The sequence below is a fragment of the Pteronotus mesoamericanus genome, unplaced genomic scaffold (genome assembly GCF_021234165.1).
Source record: "Pteronotus mesoamericanus isolate MK-2021 breed Mesoamerican mustached bat unplaced genomic scaffold, CSHL_Meso_final contig_94, whole genome shotgun sequence".
NCBI classification, from domain to species: Eukaryota; Metazoa; Chordata; class Mammalia; order Chiroptera; family Mormoopidae; genus Pteronotus; species Pteronotus mesoamericanus.
This window is the reverse complement of record NW_026555285.1, coordinates 14,573,253-14,588,256: the sequence shown is the minus strand read 5'-3', so window position 1 is coordinate 14,588,256 and position 15,004 is coordinate 14,573,253. Positions and strand designations below refer to the sequence as shown.

The following is a 15,004-nucleotide window of genomic DNA, read 5'->3' as shown; positions in this document are numbered from 1 at the left end:
CATAGTAATTATGTTTCTTTTTTTTTAATAGAAATAGCCACAGGTGGTAACAAATTGGGTTTTGAGATGGGGAACTGGGCATGCATTCTAACCTAAATTACTATGTAATTGTCTTGACTATAAAAAAAATTATGGAACATATATTGCTCAAAACGAGAAAAAAGAAAGTTTCCTTAAATGTGTTCCTTGTCTTTTAGTTTCTCTCCAATTAGGCATATTGCTTCATTCGTTGGTATTGGCACATCTTATATTAGGGCCACACTGTAGAACAGACTTTTTTGCCAATACAAATTCCCGTGAGTGTGATTTGTTTAATGGGATAGTTCTCTTATTTCTTGCCTTATTATCATCTAAGAATAAATAGTAGCTTTCCTAGAAGGTCAGAACCTAGAAATTTAGCTAATAATTACTACTATCCATGCATCTGCCAATACTAAACCTGCAAGGTTATCCACTTTCATTTTACAACCCACTTGTTATATCAAAATGTTGGCTATTTCACAAACTTATACATACATACATGCATGTATATATACATATGCTCTCAATAAACCTCTTTGTTATTACTATTAGCTTCATGCATTAACACCAACATATTTTCATTGTTTTTAAAAATACAAACCATGCCAAGTAAGAGTTAATGTGCATCACCACATTTTTTTTCTACAATTAGGAAATTCTGATTTAATCAGCCAAGATTAAAATGAGACTATACATTGATTTAAAACAAAAATAAAAATTCTAATTCATTAATGTAACACAAAATGGTGCAAAAATTAAAATAATAATAAAACAATCAAATGTCTTACATTGATGTGAAGGCAAGTTTGATGCAATCTTTAATTCTATCTTAATGGTAATGATAATGAATGTATATCAGTAATTTCTCTTTTATTATCCATGTCTTACAACTCCTCTTATTCACATCGTTAATGAAGTAAGTTGATTAGGGATACATTGTTTTAAAATAGAATCAGAATTGAAAAAGCAAAATAAAAAGCAAGATTTTTGTGCCCCAATTAAATACTGACTACAATTCAGCAATATTTGGACAATGTTCTGGGAGGTTATCTGCTGACAAAACTATAAAATCAAAGTGAATTATTTTTAAGATTTTCAGAAAGCTATGATGATATTTATGTAAATATGTGTCATTAGTAATTATCAGGTTTAAGCTTGAAAATAATCCCTTTCAGAGCTAATTCCTTTTTTCCCCCAAAACAGTACATAACTTTTTTTCTTAGAAATTTTTCTAAGATCTTAAGTACATTATTTCTCAAACATTCTAATTTCTTACTGTCATTTCATGTGCTGAAATGGAGACATCAATTAAAGCATATATCAGCCACTTTACACTGTGCTTGAATAATCTTTCTGGTAATCATAGGTGAATTGTTTTAATAAATATCAACTCTGCATATGCAATTGTTCCAGTGAAATACCAAAAAAAAAATCTATCAACTATTCAGTCATAAAGTAATCTCAGTATACACTGATAAAACATGTGGTATAGAAAATAAAATGAACAGATTTCAGCAATGATATTAATACTGGGGTCTGTCAATTAAAAAGGAAGATTGTATTTTGAGGATAAAATCTATAGTTTTAGCTTTTAAAAGTGATGCATGCATTCACAGTACAAAAAAAAGATTTTAGAATTTATCCAAGAAATTGATAGTCTAAAACTGGGCTATAAAAATAAGAAAGATATTTGGAATCCCCAACCGTTTCTGCCTATAATAAAATACCTGTTGCATTTCTGTTTTATAAAAGTAATTGTTTGGAATTTAGGATATTTATGTGTATTTTCATTTGAGTTTTATGGAATTGGAGGACATGAAAATTCCAGGTAAAAGTATAATACTGTCATGCATTATTCAGCAATGGTTATTAAGGAGTCAGGTAGACACACTGTAAAGAAGTATATCAATCGATGACTAATGCTTAAATTATATTTTTAAAAAGTTATCACTAAAAGAGCCTTAAGAAAATATATCTACATATATATTTTTAGCACAAAGTTTTTGGAAAGAAATTATTTAGTCACATTATAAATTAGATTTGTTATTTAAAAATATATGATATTAAATAGTATTAGAACCTTTCTGCATGTAAAGTCATTATCTACATTATGCATTAATATAATTTACAAACATGTACCTATTGTCTCTTAAAAGTAGTATATATCTACAAAACAATTATGAATGTATAGCTTTGAAAACTTGAAATAGAGTTTTAATGCTCTTGCTTTCAAATTCCACAAAGGCTGCTTTTAGCTGATAAAGAGAGTAAACAAGAAACTGTCCTTTAAATGGTCCTTTAATGTGTTCCACTAATTAAAAATCATTCAAAAAACATTACAAATTTAAAAAATAATAAATATTGCTCAGTCAGGATATATTCCAGAACCAAATAGAAGCTTACAAAATTACATTTATCTTTACCTTGCTCACTTTTCATCCAATGTAAATGTTGTTCAAGACTATACTATTAAATAGAAACATAAAGAAAATAACACAGGTGTTTAACTGTTTCAAAATGACTGATATAAAATGCATTTCTAATACTGTTAAATTATTTTAATATATTCCATTTCTCTAATCAGAACAGTCTATTTATGTAGATTAGTTACATCTAAAGTGTCATTTATCCAACCTGTATTTATCCTTTGATCACAAAGCTTGTTAACTTAAATTGTCTTTTATTGTTATGATTCGTTTTCCCATAATTATCGTGTTTAACTGCCTTACCTTTTTTTTAATAAATATATGCAAACGTGCCAATCATATTCAGCACAGTTAGGCTAGATGCTCAACAAACTGTAAGGGCCATTTCACTGCAATAAAACTGACTGGAATAGATCCAGGGCAAGGCCTACAAATACCAGTAATCAGAATGTCTCTAGGACCAGAACAAACAGAAGTGTGTCACATATATATCAATAAATTCTCTCCAACACTGTCTGAAAGCAATTTTACATTCTATCATTAGAAGAACCTGGTGCATAAAAGTGAAAGATGCCACCTACACAGCCACAATTTGCATCTGTATTTTGTTCTTTTTTTTTCCACTTTACCTTACAAATACTGAAATTATATTCTCAGTGGCAATGATGCACTAGCAAGCTTCTCCTTAGTCACTGCAGAAAATGTTGATGTCATTAAGGACTTCTTTATTACAGATAATTTATTTCAGGAGTCCAAAGGATAGCAATATATCACTGTCAAAGCTAGTGGCGAAAGCTATGACTAACTGTAAAATACTGTGTGGCCGTTGAAAGAAATGCTTGTCAATGTCTCCTTTACTAAAATAAGTTGACAATAGATTAGTGTAGGTCTAATGAATTTTAAAAGGATTTTGTAGATAGGTGGAAGAAGTCACACTATCTTCAAATTGATAGGCAAAATGAACTTTATGCTGTTCTATATAAATATAGAGTCACTGGTTGAAGGAATTCAATACAAAAAATAATCCTTCCCTAATGGCTTAACTAAAATATGACTTTAAGATAATGCACTGTGGGATTTATTAAACAGAGGTACCATTGAGGTGAATACATTCTGGAGCAATGACTTATATCATAATTAGCAAGTGCATTTGTAAGAATTTACCTACTATTGAGTATATTGCAAGACTAAGGGAGTTAAGGGAGCTAAGTTTCACTTCCTAACTGGCATGAGACCAATTTCTAGTGGCTTCACCTTTCTCCTGTTGTTTCATCATCAGATCATCAAACTTACAGCATATATTCTCACAGTGCCTCCAGCCATCCTACCAGGCTACAAAAGAATCAGAAGATTGAATGAGATTTTTTTTCTTTCAATCTGCATAAATTTCAGTGAAGGCCAGTTGTTCCTTAACTTCTTCTCTTGAAGGACCGATTCTATTCTAAGGAACTTCAAACTGTTTGAAGCTTTAAATTATTGAAATCAACAAGTTTTAACATATTTTAAAGAGAAAATGAAGGTTTGAGTTCACCCTTAAAAAGAGAACTGCCTTTTAAGTAATAAAGAATAAAAATCAGCTAATATTTGTGGTTATGTATTTTCATACATTAGACTGAAAATATATACATATATACATATATATGCATACTTTAAGTTTGTCAATAAGTTTTATTGTTCACATTTCCATAATTAAAGGCAGAGCCAACCTTCACTCTACTAAATGCATGTACACACTTATTAAGCTTAAAAACAAAATATTTTCTTAATTTACAATTTTTATAGATGTATTTCTATTATGGTAAACAACCATAATATTACAAAAGCAGCATTAACAGTTAAAAGCTGACAATGGTAGTGAAACATGATAAAGTATAAATATTATATTTTTAAATAATATTTAGTAATTATCTAGATATTTTTTAGAATTTTTGTGTTAAAATATGTATATTTCTTAGTCCTTTAATAGACATGATATTTGAAATTATTTTAAGAATAATTTTTTTGATCTCATAATTTATTTAATTTCTTTCAACCTGTGTCTACGCATTGTAAAAAGATGAATAATGCATACTATACCATCAACTTTATAAAGAAAATTTTCTTGAAAATAGGACTTTTTTTGATGTGGCTTGATCCATATAGTCACAGGCAATAGGAAATATTTAAAACATATATATTTTTTCCTTGACTAAAAAATATGTTCAAGTAGTTGAGTCGGAATTGTAGGGAATATTTTTCTATGACCTTATATTTTTCATGATTACACAAAGCCTTAAATAACATGAAGATGCCACGAATAATATTCCAGAATCCTCCATGTAGGCTTATATATGATAGTTAATGAAATTATAAAATTCACTCCTAGAGTGCAAGTAAAATTATAAAATTCACTCACAGAAATCAAGTAAAATTATAGAACTCACTTATAGAACCCAAGTTAAGTTGAAAATTATTTTACTTTTACATTTACAAAAGACTGATAAATTATCATCTCAGTGTAATGAACTGGTATTCATCTCAGCTAATATTTTGAAAATTTTATTGAAAACTAAAAACTAATGAAGACATTATTACCTTATGAGTATCAATATCAACTAATATCCAAAATACGATTTTCTGGTTTCTAGTTCATATAATTGAAAAGTACAGTTTTTGTGTTTCATTTATTGTATAATTGAGAAATGCATATATTTATACTGAAACTCATATTTTCATGAATAAACACAAAACTAAGAGTAAAAGTAACAATACATTAAGAATGATGGTCAATAATAATTTGCATTTTAAACTCTTCTGTAAAGAAAGTCAAAACACTTCAATGGCTGATTAACTTTTTAAATAAGTTCATTTGGACTTACTTGTACCACAGTAAAACAGAAAAATAAAATTCTATGATTATGTGCTCATATTAATTTAAAGTAGGAATTAATCCTATCTTTAAATTTTTTTAATGGCAAGTGTAGAAGACACTCCTGTAGGCATGTAGTAGGAAGCATTTTCCTTTTACTCAGCCAAATATAACCCCTAAAAATAGAGATTTATATGAAATTTATGGAAATGATTGCATGTAACTAATCAAACTGTGCTGTTTTAGAATAACATTGCAGGAAAATACCCTCAAAGCTATAAATGAAGAAAAAAAATATTCACACACTTTGTGTTTGTTACTGAAATTGCTAACATACTGGAGAGTGAAGTTTTAAAATCATGATCTAGTGAACTCAACTGAATTCCTATTTTTAAGATTCTTTTAGAGATTAGAGACAAGGGAATAAAGGCATTTAATGAAAATATGCCTAGTAAAGGTACAATTTTTCTTTCACCTTTTTATTCTAAAACACTGTTTATTGTCTGTGTTATAATAATTTAGCCTTCTAAGTCTCAATTTTATTTTTATACATTTACCATGTATTTAATTCCCTTTTATTGAAAACACCATACACATATATCAAAAGGATTTTCTCTTCTAACATAAAGAATCTAAAGTCAACCCTAATGTGAATCTTTCAAATTTATATTGTAAAAACTGTATAAGAATGAATTCCTTTAAAAATTTATTTCAGTAGATCTTATTCTGCTGGCTCAACGTATTTTCTTCTCTGGAAGCATATTAAAATGACTAGTAGTGGTACCACCAAAAAATTTGAAAACACAGATGTTCAAACAGAACTAGAAATACTCCCACTAGTAAGAAGCCCCTAGCCTTCTCCCTTTTCTCATTGAAGCCCTGGTTGAAAACACCTGTTGAGAAGTTTTTTCTGAGTCTTAAATAATTCTTGATGAGCCAGGACTAGCAGTTAGTTACTCATGACAATTAGTGATGATCTCTGTTTATTTTTAGACTCTCTTATTAACATATAGAATAATGCATGTGGAAATTGCTCCTATGAAAAGTGCTTTTATAAACTTGTATAACAATCTATTTGTCTGATCTACCACAAACTCCGTACTCCTATTTTTCAAAATATTATATCTTTAAAATGAATAAGATATTTCATTACAACACTCTTTTATTATAAGTCACACTACTGAGTATATTTGAATCACTAGCCCATTGTTCAAGGACTTCATAAACTGTCATTATTTCAGCTGAGAAAGTTGAAATTAAATCTCTTAAAAACCTGAAATAAAATCTCACAAACCACTCTTTCTACATTAGCTTACATAATTGTTCTCCATCCACAGTCAATAAAAATACCATTATATCCAAAACCTACAGATTGTGACCTTAAAATTTTAGGCCCTGCGACTCACACAAAATTTTTGATGCTTAGACAAATCTTAATATGAGCTGTAACAGGAGTCTTAAAGATCATGAAATTTCTAAGTTCCATGTCATTGCTCTCTACCAGTGTATCTCAAACAATTATGACACTCTTTTTATTCCATCAATAGAATTGTACTGTACACCTTCAAACAGTGCACAAGATGCTGGAAAATAAAGTAAACTAGATGCAATACCTGCTAGTCCAAGTGCACTCTGATGGATTAAAATTCTTCTTTTAGAAATACACATAAGGTTAATAGTGTGTTTCCACTGCAGGCTTTGTTAAATATATCCACTAATAAATGCACTTGAAACAAGATTATGGGATACCCAAACACTTTAATTTAAACATATAACTTGAGACAAATTATTTGTAGCACGCTAGTTTGAAAAAAGAAAAAAAAAACAGGTCACTGTAGTCAATTTGCCCTGTTCTCTATAATAATTTTTTTGAAAAAATCTGATACATTTAAAAGAAAATTAATGTATTAAGAATTTACAGAGCATCCTTCCAGGATTGCAAAAACTCAGTAGAAAAAAAAATAGATCCTATTTTAACAATTTATATTGAAGATATTTCCAGGCCAGAGCAAGAGCAATATGGGAAATGGAGCCACTTTGGAAGAAAAAAATTGAAATAATTAAAACAATTTTTTGTGTGTCTTATGGTATGAATTAAGATTCTAGAAGAAAAGGAATGACAAGGAAATTTGACCTTTTGTTTTCTATTTAAACTCTCTCTCCCCCTCTCTTTCTATGTATGTGTTTGTGTGTATATGTGTGTGATCTCCTTTAGCTCAAGTTTTACTGCTAATGAGAGCAATTGTCACTATCATCATCATCTTCATCATCATCAGAATCATTAACCATCCATCCATCAAGCAATGATCAGCTGCAAGAATGGTATGATATAAATACAATATGAGCACCCCATCTCTCAAAACCTCCTTGATAGTTCCATCCAAATTGTTCCTCACTAATATCTCCAAAGAATCAGGCTTGCTGAGAATTCGACTGCACCAACTTCATTCTTACATGGACTCTAAGAATTCAACTGATAGAACTTGAAGTAGAAGATCAAGTAGTAACCCTCTGTGATATAATTGTAATTGTCAATGGTAAAAATAAAAAGAAAGGTATGTAACATGTGTATTTGTAAAATGACTGTAAAAGATCTATACATATGTTTTAATATATCTCCCTCTAAAGAGATTATAAATACCAGTTTTACACAATCACAGAAAGACTTTCATAGAAACGACAACTTTTTAAGTGAGGAATTTCTTGTTTAGTTTTATATAAATGTCAAATATTCATAATTACTGGTATACAGTAAACACTGTAAAAAGTGGAATTTAATATTACTACAATTTATATTTTAGTATTCAGTAGCATCAAGTACAAGAGTCTGTTTTACAAGGACATAATACTATTGTAAGAAAATATGTTTTGCTAAGTTTCAGTATTTGTTATACTTATCTCAAAAAGTTTAAGACTAAAATTTTAAAACTATTTTAATAATAAAAACATTACTTAGTTAACTGTCATTAAAAGGTATTTGTCTTTCAAAGCACAAATAATGAACAAATTATTTTCATTTGCTCCAAACTAATCCTTCTCTCTAAGTGTCACTTCTCATTAAACTCAATTTTGAATTTCAAGTACCGCACATCCAGAGTAATTTGTAGCAACACACATTTATAATAAGCAAGAATTAAGTTTATCTGTGACACAACTCAATAGTGGATAAAAGAAACTTGGCAGTGGCTAGACACAGTACAGTTACCTGCTGTTATTAGAATCTATGTCCATTCTGGGTCAGTTTTTTCATATATCAGTAATTATGAGTGATACTATCTAATACATTTTAAATATCACTGAGATATAAAGAAAATACACAGTATGCAAACTAAATGCATCCTGAATTCCTTTTTGGCACAAGTGCCTTTAGTGCAACTTTCCCTTCTGTTTTCAACAGCCCAAAATGAGTCTGTGACCCTCTTGTGAACTTTCTTCTTTCCTCAATGACACTCAGAAAATAGATCAGGAAAACCATAGAACAAAATAAATTTAAACTTTTCATAGATAATTACTCCATCCAGAGTCTACATATATTCAAACTTTTTAAAGATCTTCAAAGCATATTTCACATTTCCAGAGCTTAAAAAATTTAATGCATTATACTGCAGTTTCAGCTAAAGAATAAATAAAATTCATGTCCTTTAAAACATTTTTTAAATATAAAGCTTGACTGGTGGGGGGTGAAAACTTAGTTCAAATTGATTAAGGTTCTGGAATTCTGACTGTGTGCTATGTTGTGCTTCGAGTAATGTCTTAATATTTGGGTGCACATTTTCATTTGGCATCATATTTTGTAATGGAATTAAATTCACCTTAAAAGTAAATTAAGTACTCTGGGAATCCTTTCATATAGAAAAATGTAGACCATCAAACAAAAACAAAGTAAAATAAACTATGAATACTAAACACTGCTAACATTTTTAAACCTACAAAAATAAACTTTAAAAACTCAACAAAAGTAAGACATTTACATCTTGCAGATTTTAGACTATTTACATGGGAGAGGTTAAGTATAGATAATGTTGTACAGGCGGTGGCAAAATTGTAAACCACTTTCATTAATAAAAAGAAACCCCCTCTCACTGCTGCTGGCAGTGCGGCTTGTCCTGTACCAAAGGTTTCAGGACAACTCCCAAACCAGCAATAAAGTGAAGTCCCAGTTATGCTAAAAGTCTCCTACCTGGATTATGGACATCCGAGTGGCAGGGGTCTCGCTCGCATTAGTCCCTTGTCCGGTGAAACTGGTGTGGCAGCCCGCGTGCCCCTGAGGAACAGTCAGGTTGTTGGAGGCTGGTTTAAGATACATCACCTCCGACCGGGGTGAGCTGAGGGGCAGACGGGTCTGGTAGTCAAAGTACATGGGGGAGGTGGCCAGGGAGGGGCTGCTCACCACGTTCATGACGTTCATGGCGTTCCTCTCCTCCACCTCGCTCTGCACCAGCATGATATCGTTTTTGTTGATCTTCTTCTTTTTGCCCTTGCCCCCGCCCAGCTGCGGGTGGCTGTACTCGGCAATGCGGCAGTTGTAAGTGCGGATCTCCTTGTTCTCTCGCTTGCACTTGACAGCGATGGTGATCATGGCCGCTAGGAGGATGATAGAGATAGTGCTCAGAGTCACGATGAGCGGCAGTGACATGTCCCAATGGTGCTGCTCACCGTTCACCCGGGGAACCCCCTCGGGCAAGGAGCCGCTCACCGAGCGGATGATGAGTTTGGCCACCGCGGACAGAGTAGGCTTGCCGTGGTCAGTCACCTTCACCACCAGCTCCACCACAGGAGTCACGTCCTCCCAGAAGGGATGCAGCGTGCGGATCTCGCCGCTGGACGGGTCGATTTCAAACAGGTGGTCGTCGTTACCGTCTACGATCTCGTAGGTGAGGCGCCCGCTCTCGCCGAAGTCGCTATCAAGGGCGCGCACAGTGCTCACCAGGTAGCCCAGGCCAGCGTTTCGCGGTACCTGCAGCTCAGCGGTGTCGTTCTGCAGCGTGGGCAGCACGATCACCGGCGCGTTGTCATTCACGTCTAGCACTGTCACTCTCACAGTGGCGTTGCTCTCCAGGTGTGCAGGCGCCCCTGAGTCCTTAGCAAGCACCTTGAACTCAAAAGCCTTGGTCTGCTCGTAGTTAAAGGAGCGCAGGGCGTAGATGGCCCCGTTGGTGGGGTTCACAGATACATAGGTGTAAATGGACACGTCGCCTATGTGTGAGGGTAGGATGGAGTAGGACACTGTGCCGTTTTGGCCCAGGTCGGGGTCCTGGGCGAGCACCGAGCCCAGGTATTCTCCTGGGATGTTGTTCTCGTGCACCTGCAGCACGTAGAGTCCCTTGGTGAAACGAGGCGGGTTGTCGTTCTCGTCCAGAATCTTGACCGCGAACGACTTGGTGGAGTTGAGTGGAGGGGATCCCCCGTCCCGCGCCACGATTGTCACGTTGTACTCATCTTGTGTCTCCCGGTCCAGAGGGCGGTCAGTCACCACCGTGTAGAAGTTGTCGTAGTTCTCCTCAAGCTTGAAGGGCACAGAACCTCCCGACCCGCCCAGGCCGCCGCTGCCGGCCGTCCCACCTCCTCCCAGGACCCGGCACTGCAGTTGTCCGTTCTTGCCCGAGTCTCGGTCAGTGACCCGCACCAGGGCGATGACGGTGCCTGGCGGGGCGGCCTCGCTCAGCGCCCCCTGGCGCACAGAGACGAACCCGATGGACGGCGCATTGTCGTTGCGGTCGATGAGTTTGACAGTGACTTTGCAGTGGGCAGGGATGGGATTGGGCCCCAGGTCCCGGGCCTGCACGTCGATCTCCAACATTCCATTTTCCTCGTAGTCCAGGTTGCCTTTGACGCGGATCAGGCCGGTCTTGGGGTCGATGGAGAACAGCTCCCGCACGTGGTCGGGCACGTAGCTGCTGAAGGAATACAGCACTTCGCCGTTGGGACCCTCGTCGGCGTCAGTGGCATTCAGATCAATGACCACGGTGCCCAGGGGGGAGTTCTCGGGCAGCTCCACCAGGTAGGAGGGCGCCTCAAAGACTGGGCTGTTGTCGTTGGAGTCAATCACCTTCACGTTGATCTGCACAGTGGCGGAACGCGGCGGCTCGCCGCCATCCAGGGCAGTCAGTACGAGTGTGTGGTGGTTCTGCTGCTCGCGGTCCAGTGCCTTCTGGATAACCAGCTCTGGGAACTTGGTGCCGTCGCCGCGGGACTTGACGTCTAGCGCGAAGAGGCCGTGGTCGTCGCGCGTGAGCAGATAGGTGCGGAGCCCATTCTCACCCGCGTCGGGGTCGTGTGCACTGGTGAGGGGGAATCGGGTGCCAGGGGCCGCGTTCTCTGAGATGTCCATCTCAATCTGGTCCGAAGGGAAAGAGGGCGCATTGTCGTTGATGTCCTGGATCTCCACCTTGATCATGCAGATCTCCTTGTCGTTGGCGAATACCTCGAGGGACAGCTGGCACTTGGCGTTGTGGCGGCACAGGGACTCACGGTCGATGCGCTGCTTGGTGTAGAGGAGCCCGCTGTCGGCGTCCACGTCCAGCAGGTGTGGCGCCGAGTTCTCCAGCACCCGGTAGCTACCGGACTTGCTTCGCCCGCCGCCGCCGCGCTCTGCGGGAGGAAGCCCGGGCTGCAGTCGAGCATCCTTGCCGATGTTGCCGATCACCGTGCCGGCCCCCTGCTCCTCCGGCACGGAGTAGTTGAGGTTTTTGAGCGTCAGGGCAGGGGCCCAGAGCAGAAAGCAGCAACAGATGGAAAGGTACATCCCAGACCGGTGGGGTGGGAGCAGGAGCAACCGGACTGGAGGGGCGAGAGAATGGGTGCGAGCCAGCCTGGAGCCCCCGCGCTCCTTGCGGGGGCGAAGCCAGACACAGGCGGTGGGTCCTTCCTTCCTCCGCTCCCGGGCTGCGGCACCCGGCAGTCTCTCCTTATCCGCTAAGTTCCCGAACCTGTTGATCTACAGCATCCGCACTGGGCGAGAAACAGCAGCGCAGCGGAGCTGCAGGGGCACGGAGCAAGGCGGAGGCTCCCTGCGTCTGGGGGCAAGCTCGGGGCTTTGTCTCTGCCGCCCGGACTTGGGGCGACTCAAACTTGAGCGACGATGCCGGTGATAAGAAGTAAATCGAGACTGGTGATAATGAGGCGAGAATCCGTAGGATATCCTCGCTCCCGCTAGGGCGCTGCAAATCCACTCCCGCCTGTAGCCTCGGGAACACACTTCACATTGGGTGGGGGGAGGGAGCAGGGAGGTGTGTCTCCAGGCAGATAGGAAAGTGAAATCCTTACTTGTTTCTGCCGCCTCCAGTGATGAAATTGATGGGGATGGGGAACAGCGGAGAGAGAGTCAGATAGATTTCGAAGCTTCCCCGGAGCGCTGTGAAATGTTGAAATGTCTGTCTGCTTGCTTCCCGGGCTGGTCTGTTTTCAGGCAGTGTTTTGCTGCATTTAGAGATCTAATCTTGCATTTCTGGCTGAGGCGGCGGCGGCGGCGGACTGCATCTCCCAGCCAAGCGGTTTTTTTTTTTTTTCACCCCCCTCTCTCTCTCTCTTTCTCTCTCTCTCTCTCTCTCTGTTCCGAGCAGCCACAGGGAGGGGAGGAAATGCAGCGCAAAGAACTAGTGTCCCGATTTGTAGTTTCCTTCCTCCACCAAGCTCCTCCCTCTCGTTTTCCGAAAAGGCTCTCCCCTGAAGTCAGGAAAGCCACAGCCTGATCAGCGTTTGCCGTGGGAGTCTATCGGGAGGGGGGACTGTACCGAGGTGTCTCAGCCTCTGTGGGGAGAACACACACTCTGATTTCTCTGCGCGAAGCCAGGAACCGCCGCTACCATCCCATTCTCTCCCCGCGAGCAAGGACTTCTCTCGCTGCAGTTTAATTCCAGCTTGCTTTGCTTCTCAGGCGAAAGGAAATCAACAGGCAACTCATGGTTGAATGTGCAGATTTGAAGGGGGTGGGGGAGGCGGAATAAAAAGGAAGGGGGAGCCACCTCCCAGTCCTCGCACACACACTCTCCCTGTCTCTCGCTAGAAGGAAACAGTCTCTGCATTCACAGGGCTGGGCTGTCAAGTGCCTCTCTTTTCTTTCTATTCAGCATCTCCTTCCAATGGCCCTGTCTCCCAGTCCTCTTCATCGAGAAAGGAAAACCGGGGCGAGGGATAAAAGTGGTGAATATTTGAAGAGAATAAAGTGCGTGTTTTTCCCTTCAAATTTTCTTTCTTTCTTTTTTTTAAAATAGTAGGAGGGGGTTGGATGAAAAAATAAAAAACACCTCAAGGTTTGGCATGATGCATTCTGCAGTCTCGCTCTCACAGTCTCTGGACGACTCGGGAGGGCAGGGGGCGAGGCGCTGAGGCCGCGCGGGTCCAGCCAGGGGCGCCCACCCCAGGGAGCTGCCTCCGAGGGGGTGTTAGGCACAGGTTTGTCTACACATTATTTCGGGTTCTCGAGGCGCCTAGACCTACGGGAATGACACATCCAGAAATGCAGGTGTTCGGATCTGCCGGATGAGTCAGAGGCAGCGGAACGAATCGTATTCACTCTCTCCTCTCGGTCCTCCCTCCACAGACATTAGTTGCGGCTTCTTCCTAACGCTTTCTCTGACTCACTCCATAGAAAGGAAAGCCAGACTCTTGTTTTGGAGAAAAAGGAAAAAGCGAGAGAAAGGAAGGGAGGAAAGGAGGAAGGTGAAGCTGAATTCAGCAGCACTTTTACTCTACCTCTCTCTGCCGGGGTCCAAGTCTCGGGAAAAATAAGGCGTCTGTTTTGCTAGGTGTATTTATTTATTTAAAAAACAAAACAAAACAAAACAAAAAAAACCCTTTCCTTTTGGTTAAGCGTGAGGAACCCCAAAATCTTTCAGAGTCTTTGGGGAGGCGGGAAAGCAGGATTCCAGTGAGTGTTCACAGCTTAGCCCCGCATCATAGTTCACGATTTTCCTCCCAATGTTCTTTATTCACAAAGTCCAGCCCCGGTGTGCATAGTTAATTGTGCAGTTCGTTGTGGAGGGTGATTTTCTTTCCTCCTTTTCTGTCACGGGTGGTCTCTTTCAATCTGGTGCCTGTCAGAATCAGCTCACAGTCTGCGAAAGACGTGAGAATTTCAAAGCAAATACATCCATCTCCGCAAGCAAAGCACCGAAGGAAAGGAGGCGAAAATTCAACAGTTGGAGTAGCGTCTCCGCAGCCACCCTCCGCCGCTGCCGCTGCCGCAGCCGCCGAGCTCGCAGTGCCTGCTCTCACCCCAGCGCCTCTTGCTGACTGACTCTATTCAGCTCACGCCGCGGCTTAAACATTGATACTGATTCCCTGCCAGCCAATCCGCGCGAGGAGCAAAGCCCTGCCCCCTCGGCCCGCGCCCAATGGAAGGGAGAGTGGAGACCGGTGGAGGCGGAGCCAGGAACCCCAGCGCTTCAGAGTCATTGATTAGATCAGTTAGATGGGAGACCGGCGGGGCGAACGGAGCCCTCGTGCTCCGCTGCCGCTGTGATGCCTAGGGCCTCTTCGTTGGATCTCCCGATTATTAGAGTACTAGGGGAGGAAGGTCCTTCACCGTCATCCTCTGGAAAAGAGAGGATTAAAGGAGAAAAAAGTTCGACAGCGATTTATTTATTTATTTTTGTCCGCTGTACACAGGAACCGGAATCGCAGTTTGCTTGCAGAATAAGGTAGCTGCGATCTCCCTGGTGGGTTTTTGTACACACACACACACACACACACACACACACACACACAC

The 15,004-nt window shown here is 39.7% G+C and overlaps 1 protein-coding gene across 1 annotated transcript in view; it reads right to left on the bottom strand.

The window, feature by feature from the left end:
• PCDH17 (protocadherin 17) overlaps positions 1–12,397 on the bottom strand; it is a 90,998-nt gene extending 78,601 nt beyond the window's left edge. The window contains exon 1 of the mRNA XM_054586402.1: positions 9,476–12,397. Coding sequence (XP_054442377.1) covers positions 9,476–12,040 — 2,565 coding nt within the window. The 5' untranslated portion in view covers positions 12,041–12,397. The remainder of the gene's footprint in view (positions 1–9,475) is intronic.
• Positions 12,398–15,004: the final 2,607 nt, after the last annotated feature.